At 35.9% G+C, this 13,062-nt stretch overlaps 1 protein-coding gene across 5 annotated transcripts in view; it reads left to right on the top strand.

The window, feature by feature from the left end:
- The window catches only part of Tom1l1 (target of myb1 like 1 membrane trafficking protein), a 42,920-nt gene that overhangs the window by 28,594 nt on the left and 1,264 nt on the right, over positions 1-13,062 (top strand). For 4 of the 5 annotated variants that reach the window (XM_015495454.2, XM_048788719.1, XM_048788720.1 and 1 more), the window contains 5 exons: positions 154-250; positions 7,534-7,585; positions 9,454-9,559; positions 9,999-10,080; positions 12,590-12,654. In XM_015495454.2, coding sequence (XP_015350940.1) covers positions 154-250; positions 7,534-7,585; positions 9,454-9,559; positions 9,999-10,080; positions 12,590-12,653 — 401 coding nt within the window. In that variant the 3' untranslated portion in view covers position 12,654. Of the gene's footprint in view, positions 1-153; positions 251-7,501; positions 7,586-9,453; positions 9,560-9,998; positions 10,081-12,589; positions 12,655-13,062 lie in introns of those variants that run through there. The other variant, XR_007342424.1, reaches the window with a different exon arrangement.

Raw genomic sequence — 13,062 nt, 5'->3', positions numbered from 1 at the left:
GCTTTTAAATCTCTTTTAAAGGAAATTCTGTGATTTTTGTGGTGACAGAAATATCTAAATCTCTTTGAATTTTTTTTTTTTAAACTGTGGAAAATCTGGCAAGTGATTGAAAAAGGGTTTCAAAAACCAAAGAAGTTCATTTTGTGTTTCTAGGTTTCAGCTCTCCAAGTCCTATTGTAAGAAACAACTTGAATCCCAGTCTTCATTCAAATGTGGATTTGCTAGCCTCGGAAAATACAGAAATGCCCCTGTAAGTATGTCAGTAACACCACAGAGCTAGTACTGAGACATTCTTATCCTTACATTTAAGAAAACATGGCATGATCAAAAGAAGTAGAGAATTAAGAATCAGACAGATTGCAGTTAGATTCTCAGCATTGCTTCCTATGAGACTTAGGGCCTAGGATGACATACTTAGCCACTGTGAATCTTCCTTTTTTCCTCAGAATACTTCTAGTGTCTTACAAAGATCTATGAGATGTTACATGTAAAACTCCTAATGTGGAATTTGGTACATAATAAGCCTTCAATAAATTGTCTCTGTTTTTCTGTTTGTCTTTTTAGTGATAACAGGAGATGAGGGAAAATGGGCAATATGATAGAGGAGGAGGAAGAGAAATGAGTTTCAGGATTGTTAAGGGTAATAGCCACACTGGTCTCTTGACATGCCTGGCACATATCAAGCACTCCATGTTTTTTTTGGTTTTGTTTCTTTCATGTAATCTTTGCAGAAGTTCTCTGGCCAGTGCTGTAATCATTTTATGTCTTTTGTTCAGGACCTGAGACATAGGGACTAGAACTTGCCAAAATTCACATAGTCAGTAAGGAGCAAGTCTGAATGATAGAGCAACAAAAAGAAATTTGGTTGGACCATAAACACATAAAATGATATTCAGATTTACTTAGGGAAACATAAGATAAAACTCCAAGACATTGTGTTTTTAACCTGTCAGATTGGCAGAAATCCAAATATTTGTTAATAGGCTTTGTTGAAATGGAAAGACAGACACTGTTACAAAATTATGCAGTCCTTATGAAGAGCAAGTGACGGTATCTATTAAAAATAGTGCATTTAGCTTTGAACCTTCAGTCTTATTTCTAGGAATTGGTGCTGCATTCATACAAAATTAGGTGTTTATAAAATTATTCTTTACAACATTTTTGGCAATAGTGAATAAATGGATACAACTCAGGTATCTATTAGTTGGAAGCTTCTTAAATAAACATCTATTTAATGTATTATTAAACAGCTAGGGGGAGAAAGTAGGCTTTCTGTGTGAGAGACCAGTAACCAGTATATGAACTGTGAAGTGGAAAAAAAGATGCAAAATAATGTCTGTACGCTGTATTGCAGTTAATGTAGGAAACTAGGGGAAAATATACATGTATATGCCTGTACTTTCATAGGTAATACAAGAAGGAGACAGAAGAAACTAAAAAGAGTGGTGATTTAATTTAAGGGAAAGGCAAGATAAAGTAAATAGAATGAAAAATGAACAGAAGTTGAATTTGCCTTATGATCAGGCTGATGTTCTCTTTTTTCCCCTTTTAAATGTATATAGTTTAGGTCATAGGCAATGCGTTTCCATGAGTCACATCAAAACAACCTACACTTAAAAAAGACAATTCTTTTTGTTCATCTATTTATTTATTTTAAATTATAATTGTTATAAATGACAATAGAATGTATTTCAGTTCATATTACACATATAGAGCACAATTTTTCATATCTCTCGTTGTATACAAAGTATATTCACACCATTCCTGTTTTCATACATGTACTTAGGGTAATGATGTCCATCTCATTCCACCATCTTTTCTGCCCCCGTGCCCCCTCCCTTCCCCTCACAAAATTCTTGATCTCATCCCCAGTTCATCCTTCCTCCCTGGTACCACACTCTGTTCCCATCTGGGTAATCACTTTGTTAGGTTTTTATGTATCCTTCCAAAGTGTCTTTAGGTAAATATAAATATGTATTTTTTCCTTTTTAAAATTAAATGTAGCTTATTATTATACTTTTCTGAACTTTGCTTTTTTCATTAACTTACCAATATATTTTGACAGTTTTTCTATCAATGAATTCAGGTTTTTTTTTTTTTTTAAGTTGCCCATTGTCTTGTTAAACATTATTTGTATCCTCAGTCACTGAATTATTTTTCTATATTTAAAAATGGGAGGGCCATGAGGACAAGAATGAAAAAATAAACAAACTTGGAATAAAGAAGAGCAAAGAACAGAAGTGTATAGAGCTATTATATATATGATTATATAAAGAAGAAGAGGTGAAAGGAAAGGTTCATGTATTGAGAAATCATGTGTATCTGTGGCCATCTCATGCACCACTTTATTGGTCAGTGCCTCAGGTTGGCAACATGAGGTCCTAACTGCATGCAGTGCAAGTAAATGTTGAAATGTTCTAGGCAGATTTCTAGTGAAATTGTTTAATAATGTGGTCTAGAATAGCTGATTGTTTTCCTTTTATCTTTTTGATCTTGGTGGGTAATAGTAGAATGAGTAATACAGACAAAGTTGTATTTCAGCATGTATCTCCATAAAACTCATTAAAAACCAAATGCTAGCAAATAGCTATTTTAGTCTGTGACCCAGTAGATCTTATACTTTAGTATGTATAAAAAAATCACCTGGTGACTGTTAAAAAATGAAATTGGTAGCCACCAGAAATTCTGATTCAATAGTGAGAATTTTTAGTTTTAACAAGCATCCTAGGAGAATGAATTACAAAGCAGTGGTTTTTTAGTCATATATTGAGAGACCCTATTATGGGTCTCTATCCCAGGATCCAGATATAATAATTTTTAAGAGTTTTTGAAATTCACTAGAATGAAAGATAATCTGTGGCAACTGTTACTTTTTGTTTTCTAGACAATCCTTTGTACCTATATTTTTCAAACTTTCCAAAAATCTTCTAGATGAATCAAATTATAATTAGACCAAACTTATAATTAGACCCGTGTCAGAAATTGAAACATTAAAGTTGATTAGGACATTAAAGTTGATCTGGACTAAACCATATGCCTCAGACCAAATACAACAAGAAGAATGAGCCATTAAAATGTCTTATGGTCTTGTCATTTGTCAACCACTCTGTAGGTTAACTGGTTCAGCATCACAGAATAATTATGTGATGCAGTTATTTTTAAACAAAAGGATCCTTGAAACACAAAGACAATGGGATAGTCATTAAGTCATATTTATAGCCCACTTACTATCAGGTAACAGGCTGAGAACTGTAAGAAATGCTTTCTTATGACTTATTAATGCTCCCAATAAGCTGTGAGAAGTACCACCATCATTCTCACCTTACCAATGAGGAAACCAAGGCCAAAAGAAAGTTTTAACTTTGTATTGGTTGCCCAGTTAGTGCTGAAACAGATTCAAATTTAAACAGTACCTGCTCTATATTTTCTCTTGCATTTTAATTTTGCTTTAAGAAATTTACTTTTTTTTTTTTTTTTTAGTTTGGTGAATTTGAACATATGATTAGACTCACATAACCACCATAGTCAGGATACAGAGTGGTCCAACACCGCCCCCTCCTGCCCCCACAAAAAAAAACCACTCTTGTGCTATTTTATTCTTTTATAATCACATCTTCCTGGCCCTAACCCTAAACTCCTAGCAACCACCAGTCTGTTCCCTATCACTACATTTTATCTTTAAAAATGACATCTAAATAGAATCATATGTATCTTTCTTGAAGAGACTGTAAATTTGGCATTTGCTTTATGTCATTTGAAGCTCTGTCATTAAGTACATATTCACTTAGGAATAGAATGTCTTCATAGCAGATTGGCCCTGCATAATTATGTAATGCCCCTCTCTGTTCCCCATAATTTTCCTCGCCATATTTATTTTAGTACTAATACTCCTGTTTTCTTTGGATTAGTATTTGTATGGTATCTTTTCCCATTTTTTTACTTAACCTATATCAAAGTATTTGTAGTTTATGGTTAGGTAGCACATAGTTGGGTCATGCATTTTTATGTATTCTCACAATTTTTGTTTTTAATTGATGTATTTAGACCATTTACATTTAATGTAATTCTCTGTTGAATTCATTGTATAATTTGTTTTCTGACTCTTCTCTTTTTTCCCTATTTCTTCTTTCGGATTATGAGAATGTTTGTTGTATTCCATTTTAATTTATCTATTGTGATTTTTGGTTATATCTTTGGTGTGTATGTGTGAGAGAGAGAATGGGGGTACTTAGGTGATCACAATATATTTATAGTTTGTCAGTCTACTTAACTAGTGTAGAAAACATCACTATTTAAGTCCTCCTTTATGTAATCATATGTATAATAACTCTAAACATTGGGGGAAAATATCAAAGGACCATGTTATATCTTTTGCTTACAACCTTCAAATATATTTTGAAGAACTCAAGAAAATAGTCTATTATTATTCAATAGTTACCATTTCTATTGCTCATCTTCTCTCTGGTGTAACATACCCTCTCTCTGAAGTTCTCTTGGCAATTCTTTTTATAGAATGTATATCCCCAGCAAAGTTTTATTTTAATGGAGAATGTTTTTATTTCATCTTTGTTCCTGAAGGGTAGTCTTACTGATTGTGGATTCTGGGTTCACAGTTTTTTTTTTTTTCAGCAGTTGTAAAAGGTTGTCACTCTCTCTTTTGGCCTACATGGTTTCTAGTAAGAAACCTACATTGATTTGAATAGTCATTTCTCTATACATAATGTGTTCTGTTCTCTGCATACTTTAAATATTTTTTCTTTTTAAATTTTGAGCGTTTGTGATGTCTATACTTGATTTCTTTTTGTTTGGGGGGATTGGGAGAATGTATTAATAGTTTCCTATGGCTGCCATAACAAAGTACCACAAAATGGGTGGTTTAAAACCACAAGTATTCATTCTCTCATAGTTTTGGAAACAGGAAGTCTGAAATTCAGTCCCTTATGGACTTTTAGGGTAGAATCTGTTCTCTGCCTCTTCCAAATTCTGGTGGCTTGGCATTCCTTGGCTTGACTGGTTTATTACCATGTCACTCGTTTCTGTTTCCACCCTAACCTGGCCTTCTCTGTATGTCTCAAATCTCCCTCTGCTTTTCTCTTTTAAGATCATTTGTCACTGGATTTAGAATCCAGCCAGCTATGATAATCCACATCTTAAGATCCATAATTTAATTATGTTTGTAGGGACCCTTTTTTCTAATGAGATAACATTCTCAGATTCTGGGGATTGTGATTTAAACATGTCTTTTGGGGGACTTCATTTAATATACTACACAGAACTTCTTGAATCTGTGGGTTTTGTCTTTCAACAAACTTGTGAAATTTTCAGCCTGTACAGAATCTTCAGATAGTTTTTTCCCTTTCAACACTACGTAGTTTCTGCTTTCCTGTTAGGGCTCTGAGGACATAATTGTTGCAGCTGTATCATTATCTCATAGGTGTTTGGGGTTCAGTTTAATTACTCTTTTCACTTTTTTTCCCTTTATATTCAGATTAGATAATTTCTGTGATCTCTGTTCAAGTTTACTCTTACCTCTTTTATCTCTTTTTTGTACTAGGGACAGAATTGAACCTAGGGAGCGCTTAATCACTGAGCCACATCCCTAGTCCTCTCTCCCCCTTTTGTTTTTTTGAGACTTGATAGGTTGCTGAGGCTGGCTTTGAACTTGCGATTCTCCTGTTTCAGACTCCCTAGCTGCTGGGATTTTCGCCACTATGCCCAGCTCCTCCCTCATCTCTATTTTGCTTTGAGCTCATTAGAAAACTTTTTAAAATTTCATTTATTGAATTTTTCAACTTTAAAATCTTCTTTTGGCGCGCGCTCGTGCGCGCTGTCTCTGTCTGTCTCTCTCTCTCTCATATATCTTTTTTTCTTTTTTTTGGCTGAGACTTTTCTGTTTTTCTCAAGTGTGTTCCCAATTGCATCTTAGAGTATTTACATAATAACTGGTTTAAAATCTCATGAAGATGATTCCAATATCTAGGTCCTCTTGATATCCATGCCTGTTGATTTTCTTCTTAATGCAAGTTGAAATTTTCCTGATTTTTCATTACCTAGTAATTTTGGGTTATATCTTGGCTTTTTTTTTTTTTTTTTTTTTTTTTGTGGTGCTGGGCATTGAACTCGGGACCTCACACATGCAAGGCAAGCACTCTCCTGAGCTATATCCTTAACTCCTTATTTTATTTTGAAACAGATCTAAGTTTCTGAGTCTGGCCTTGAACTTGTTGTAATCCTCCTCCATCAGCCTTCTGAGTAGCTAAGGTTATAGGTATGTGCCACTGAGCTTCATGTTCTTGGGTATTACTAACAATTTATTATGAGATGTGTGGTCTTAATTAAATCTTGTCCAGAATTTTGATATTTTAATTTTAAAAGGCAGACAACTTGGTTAGATTTAAAGCACAATTTTAGCCTGCCCATTGGCTGTGGTTCCAGTGTCAACCAAGTTTTCTAAATCTTTGTCATGCTACTCAGATCTGTCTTGCCTATGTACCAATCTAAGGTCTAGATAGCAGGTTGTGTGCTCAGTTCTCAACTTTCTCGACATCCTGATTGATACCAGATCCATGGGTGTGATGCAGTAGGTCACGTTTCATAAGCAACTTTGAGATTGTTTTCCTGAATTCTTCTATCCCTCTGATTTCTCTGCTGCTTCCTGGTTTCCTGGGGCTCCCCTCTCAACTTTCCAGTCACAAAGCTGCTGTCATTATTATACCATGCATTTCTTCAACTATGTGTATGTCTGAGACTACATGGCAAGGCCAAATGGAAGAAAGAAAATGGGGTTTTCCGTGTCCCCTTGGGGTCACAGCTCTACTTATAAAAGGGGGAAATGTCTTTCATTCAGAGTTTTATCTCTGTGTTGCCTCTGCTGTTACTGCAGCCACCTTGGGGTTACCTGTGGCTTTGGATGTGAATAGAGATAAAAAATAAGAAAGGGGTTAAATTTCTGTTCTCTATGAGTGTTAGAATTTCTTTTGCCTGCTCTTGATAAATGGGTTTTCTCGTGGAGCTCTGTCCTCACTGATGCTCACATTTGGGGCTGCATTGCATTCAGGTGACTGAACACAAAAAATGATAAATTCACCACAGTTCAGCAATGTTTGAATTCATGTTTGCATTCAGAGGGACAATGGGAGGAAAATGTGTTTGTTCCCCCTTAACCAGAATTGGAATCCTCACCTACCTTCTTAACCTCTACTCCACCCACTTCTAATCCTTCACAAGGAGATGGGATGGTAGCTACTCCGACAGAAAGACCGAAGGCTCCGTTCTTAGTGATGTGTGCTTCACACTCAGGTTTTGGGACCATACTGCAAAGGGACAATGCTTTGTGTCTTTGCTGTCCTTGATATTTAGGCATCATAATTTGGAAGGCACTGAAACCTGAAGGCAATTGTTATAGTAAAATACCACTTACGTGTTATCAGTAGGTACATGATAGTTTTGTGTTTAGACCAGGAAAATCATCTTACTTTTTGCATTTGTGTTCTCACTGTAGGGTAATCATGCTGTGTTATCACACTATCCTAGGTTTGCCCAAAGGACACACCAAAACCACGCCTCAAGTCACACATATGATAATGTAAGTAACAAGACCCTTTTGTGGCACCACACTAGTCAGCAGAGTATTGTGGCCAAAAAGAACTCTTGGTCATTAACTTCCCTATTCTGTTCAGCATTTCTTTACACTGTGTTGATGTAGCTGTTGTTAGGATTTTTAATTTCCTTTAAAATTTTTCTAAGATAGGCAAGTTATCACGCTCCTGTTAGAGAAATGGTTAAAGATGTAATTCCTGGCAGAGATGTAGCTCAGGGGACATGCTTGCCTAGCATGCAAAGACCTGGGTTTGAATCCCAGCACTGAATAAAACAAAACAAAAAAAAAAAACTGTAATTCTCAGTCTTTATCTTGCCTGATTTATTAGTAGCATGTGATGATGTTGATCACTTCCTTCATTTTGCAACGTGGCTTTCAGACAACACTCACTTTTAATTCTTCTGTTGCATCACTTCCATTTCTTCTCTTTTGCTGGCATTTCTTCCTCTCTTGGCCTTTTCATATTGGAAACATCAGGCTTAGGCTAATGATTTTTCTGTTGACATTAATTCCTCCAAGGTCTTTTACTTGAAATAACCACTCAAGTTTTGACAACCTACAAGTTCATATCTCCAGCCCAGACTTTTCCCTAAATGTAGAACTCATGTATCTACTTTCCACTTAACAACACCTCTTTATTTCTTCTCAGTCCCTGCTCTTTTTACACACTTGCCATCTCAGTAAATGGCTACTCCACTCCTAGTTGTAAAGGGAGAAAACCTTGAGGAAATAGTGCTTGACCTCTAACTTTTTACCTTTTATCTTCAAAAATATGTCCATTATCCAGCCACTTCTCGCTACCTCTACTTCTGTTCCTCAGTCGAAGCCTCCTTCAGAAGGATGCTGCAGTGGCTACTTAAGGATTGACATTTGCCTCCCTGCACTTCCTCCCACCCTCACCGCACCTCACACCTCACAATCTAGACCTAAAACAAAAAACAGAGCAGTCCTTTTTTAAAAAAAAGTCAAGTCATATCACTATCTGTTCAAAGCTCACTTAGGATTTTTCTTCCTCCCTCCATTTTGCCCAATAAGTCTGTGATGCTGATATGACCCTCCAGCTTACCTCTTGCCTCCCCACCTTGGCCCACTCTACTCCAACCATATTGGCCTCCTTCAGAGTCCGTGAGCTCATATCCTTTTTGATAATCATTCCAGTCAGGGTTTTGCTTGAATGTCTCCAGGGTCGGAAATCCGCTGACCATGGCCTGAATCCCACCATAGCCTCCTCTTCCCATTACCCTGTTTTTTACTGTAGCATATGCCATCTGACATGGATTTACATTTGGTTATTATCTGCTGCCTGAGGTTGGGGACTTGGCCTTTTTTACTTTTTTTATTAATAGTGCATGGTAGCTAATAAGTATCCAGGACACATTTGTGGAATGAATGAGAAAATTACAAGAAGATACATTTCTAATTCAGAGTTCAATCTTTATCCTATCACTCCTGGTTTGATAGCATCACTGTGTGCCTTTCTGTAGCTGTGAGACTTTATTTTTCTTTCCCATTCAAAGCTGAGATTTATATTCAGGGCGAAACAACAGAGAATCTAGACTGAGTCAGTCAATACAGCTTGTTTTATGAAGGCAATAATTTTTAAACATTTCATATTTTTTGTGGAAATGGAGTGCAATGAGCATGAAAACAGACAGAAAAGTAATAAATCTTGTAAGTGGTAATTCCTTAGAAACTGAAGTAATAGTTAAATATTACTAGTATTTATCCAGCTGAGTATACATGGTTCTTGGAACACTGTCCCTAGGAAACTTAAGGCTTAATGAGTTAAAACAAACCAAACCAAAAAAAGCCTAATGTGGAGTGTATGTTTGAACATGTTATGCTTTCTTCAGTTTCTAGAACACTCAAATCCAGTATTACTACAGCCAGTTAGCCTACAGACTGCCACAGTAACACCGTCAAACCAGACGCCACCCTCCTTGCCCAACAATCATCCAGGTACTTGAGACCTTGTAATTGCCATCATATAAGGAAACTTAAAGAGAATGTATGATATGTCAGAGATGTAAAGATAATTGAACATAGATAAAGGGGAGACATCAGAGTAGCTCATTGCATTTTTAAGCTATTTAAAGTAAATTCAGGGCTGTTACCATTATGCCTGACATTAGGAAATTATAAAAAGGCTTGTGTTAAATTGAATTTTTATGTAGAACACAAAGGCAAATAGACCTTTAGTTAAGGTTTGGAAATCTTTTATGGGTTTTTTTTTAACTGGGCAATTATTAAAACAATGGTCTGTTTTACTTTGGATTGTATTTATTAGAATCTTATATTTCAAGTCTAAGTTAAAACTGTTCAATATATTAATTATAAAAGAACATATGAGTACTACTCGACAAGCATGTGTGTTTAGGGTCTCTTTTTTCACCTACAGCAATGACAAAGAATGATCTCCAGCCACCCAATTACTATGAGGTAATGGAGTTTGATCCCTTAGCTCCTGCTGTCACTACAGAGTAAGTCATTTACAAAATGATTAATTTAGTTTGTCTTGGTTTCGTTTCATAGCAGAGCTAACAGCTTGGTTACACGTTTAACTTTGTTTAGGTCTTGACTGAAATTGATGGCCTTATTAAAATAGATTTATGAGGTTTTATGGTGGCTGTTGCTTGTAGAGATCTTTATCACTCTCAGCCTTTTGACATAAAAATAAAAATGCTGGGCTGAACATCAATACACAACCAGAACCAACATGTGCATTCTTCCTAGATATCTTGGCAGAAAGGCAGATTCCCTCTCACTTGAGAGGGCACTCTTCACTGATGACATGATACAATAACAATGGGATATTTTAATTGTTCTTTGAGAACTAATCCAAAAGAAAACTAGTATATATGTAAGAACTTTTTAGTAGTCACTACACATGACAACAATGTACTTAAAATGTTTTGATAAGATATTTGTGTTAGCTTTCTGTTGCTGTGACAAAATACCTGATACAAACAACTTAAAGGGAGAAAAGGTACATTTTGGCTCATAGTTTTAGTCTGTGATCACTTGGCCTGATGGCTTTGGGGTCTATACTGAGAGAGTCCATCATGGCAGAATTGCATGGCAGACGATATTTGCTTACCCTCCCGGCAGCCAGGAAGCAGAGAGCATGCTTTTATAAGAAAGCCTCTGCCCCCCAAACCCTATAGGGTATGAATCCATCAATGGACTAATCCACTGATGAGGTCACTGCCCTGTCGCCTCTCAAAAGCTACACCTCTGAACACTCCTCCATTGAGGACTAAGTCTTGAATACATGAGCTTTTGGGGGCTATTTTAGATTCCAATCATAACATTATCAGTGTAAAACTTGCTTTTTCACTTGAAATTCTTAAAAGCACCAACCATTATTTTATGATTTCCTCCTGGTCAAGTGTATACATTTGTAGGATGGTAGATTTTTTAGAGCATAGTACCAGAGTGGAAAATAATTTTGTAGGAAAGATTAGTGAGTGCAAAATTATGATGTACATTGAGAGGATAAGTAGGTTGAGAACTGAAAACTAGATAATGGATTTAAGTAAATCATTGGTGATTTCAATGGAAATCATTGATTTTAATTAAAACCATTTTGGTGAGTTGATGGGGACAGAAGCCAGATTTCAGTGCATTAAAAAAGCAAGATGAAGTAGAGACAGGAAGTGCAAGAACCTAGGAAGAGATGGTAGGAAGTGGTTTGGCAATTAGAGGATTACTGAGGTGGTTACTGCAAGTGGACATAAGATGATAGACTGTACGATGTCCCGTAAAATGGGAGACACCAGAGCATTTGTGAATACCAAGTATCTATACTAGTATAGAGGGTGAGGTTGAAGATTCGGGAAGGGAAGACAACTGTAAGAAGTATTTAAGAAGCCAGATAGGATCATGGAAGTAGAGAATGGTGCAGATGACAACAGACTTAGGATTTAGTGATGGTAAGATGAGAAAGTTTTTTGATATTAAGACATATAATTTATTAAAAAGTACAGATTCTGGGCTGGGGTTGTGGCTCAGTGGTAAAGTGCTCACCTATCATGCATGAGGCACTGGGTTTGATCCTCAGCACCACATAAAAATAAAATAAAGGTATTGTGTCCACCTACAACTAAAAAATATACTTTACAGTTTCTTCCTGAGAGATCTGAAGATCAGAGATATAACAAGAGTGAAGGCTGAAATAATTTCTTAGAAAACGAAAGACAAAACTTTACAGAAACACAGTAAATCGCAGGACCATGCTGAGGCCTCATGAAGTGACTGATTTCATAGTGCTTCATTTTTAGACTTTCTGCAGCCATGTTTTACTCTCTCTATGAGTGTCATGTTTTAGGGTATTGATATTTCTAGTGAAAGACATGTAAAACATAAAGAAGTGAGGGATAGAAAAACTATTATATTAAAGGTTCAGAGATGATAATTACAAACTAAAGGATGCTTAGGAATCTGGATTATAAACATAGAAATTAAATGAGCTAGACATTAATATTTCTATTTTTTTTTTACCCACAACCCAGGGGTGATCTACCACTGAGCATATCTCAGCTCTTTATTTTTCGAGACAGGGTCTTAACAGAGTTTCTCAGGCTGGCCTTGACATTGCAATCTGCCTGATTCTGCTTCCAAGTTGTTGGGATTGCAGGCATATGCCTCCACACATGGTTACAACATTTTTTTCTTTAAGGGTTTAAATTAGAAGCTGAATGATTTTCTAAAAAAAAAAAAAGAAGAAGAAGAAGAATGAGCCCAAATTTGAGCCATGTTTTTTCCTTTAAATCACAAGTAAAAATGATTTGGTCTTGAAAAGGCATGTACCCTTGAATTTAAGAAAGTTAGACTTCAAGCTTCAGGACAGATATCTTTGTTTTTATTCATTGATGCCTGACCTTCCCAAACAGCCCCAGATATTTAATTATGGTGCTGAAGTTTAAAAAGCAACATAATACTTTGAATTGATATATAACACTTTAACTGTGATAACTTTTTTTGTTTCAGAGCTATTTATGAAGAAATAGATGTTCATCCCCACAAAGGAGCTCGAAGTCATAGTGACTGTTGAGGTAAAAACTTCAATTACATTCCATATTCCATCTGATTTCAGTGTAACATCACCTTTTGCATTCAGTAGTTATATTTTGTAATGGCTGAGTTTTACGCTTATGGTTAATGAAATAACAGGAATTCCTCTGGATCATTCAAACTGTAAAGAACTGTTTTTCACTAAGGAAATACAATCTTTGTGATCTTGTCAGCAAAAAGCAATGAGACTAGGGAATGCAGAAGTTGGGTTTATGGGATTGAAATGTTAATGCTAAAAAAATTATTTGATCAATAGAAATTCCCTATCACTAAAATCAGGTGTTTGGCTTTAATGTGCAGTTAAAACCTATTGACTGGTACCAAGAAAACCTATTCATTGTTAGTCCTCCAAATAGGTCTGGTTTTTCCCTATTTGTTGCATTAGTCAT

The sequence above is a fragment of the Marmota marmota genome, unplaced genomic scaffold (genome assembly GCF_001458135.2).
Source record: "Marmota marmota marmota unplaced genomic scaffold, marMar, whole genome shotgun sequence".
Taxonomy (NCBI): domain Eukaryota; kingdom Metazoa; phylum Chordata; class Mammalia; order Rodentia; family Sciuridae; genus Marmota; species Marmota marmota.
The sequence above is the reverse complement of the archived record's forward strand: the minus strand, read 5'-3'. Positions and strand labels throughout refer to the sequence as shown.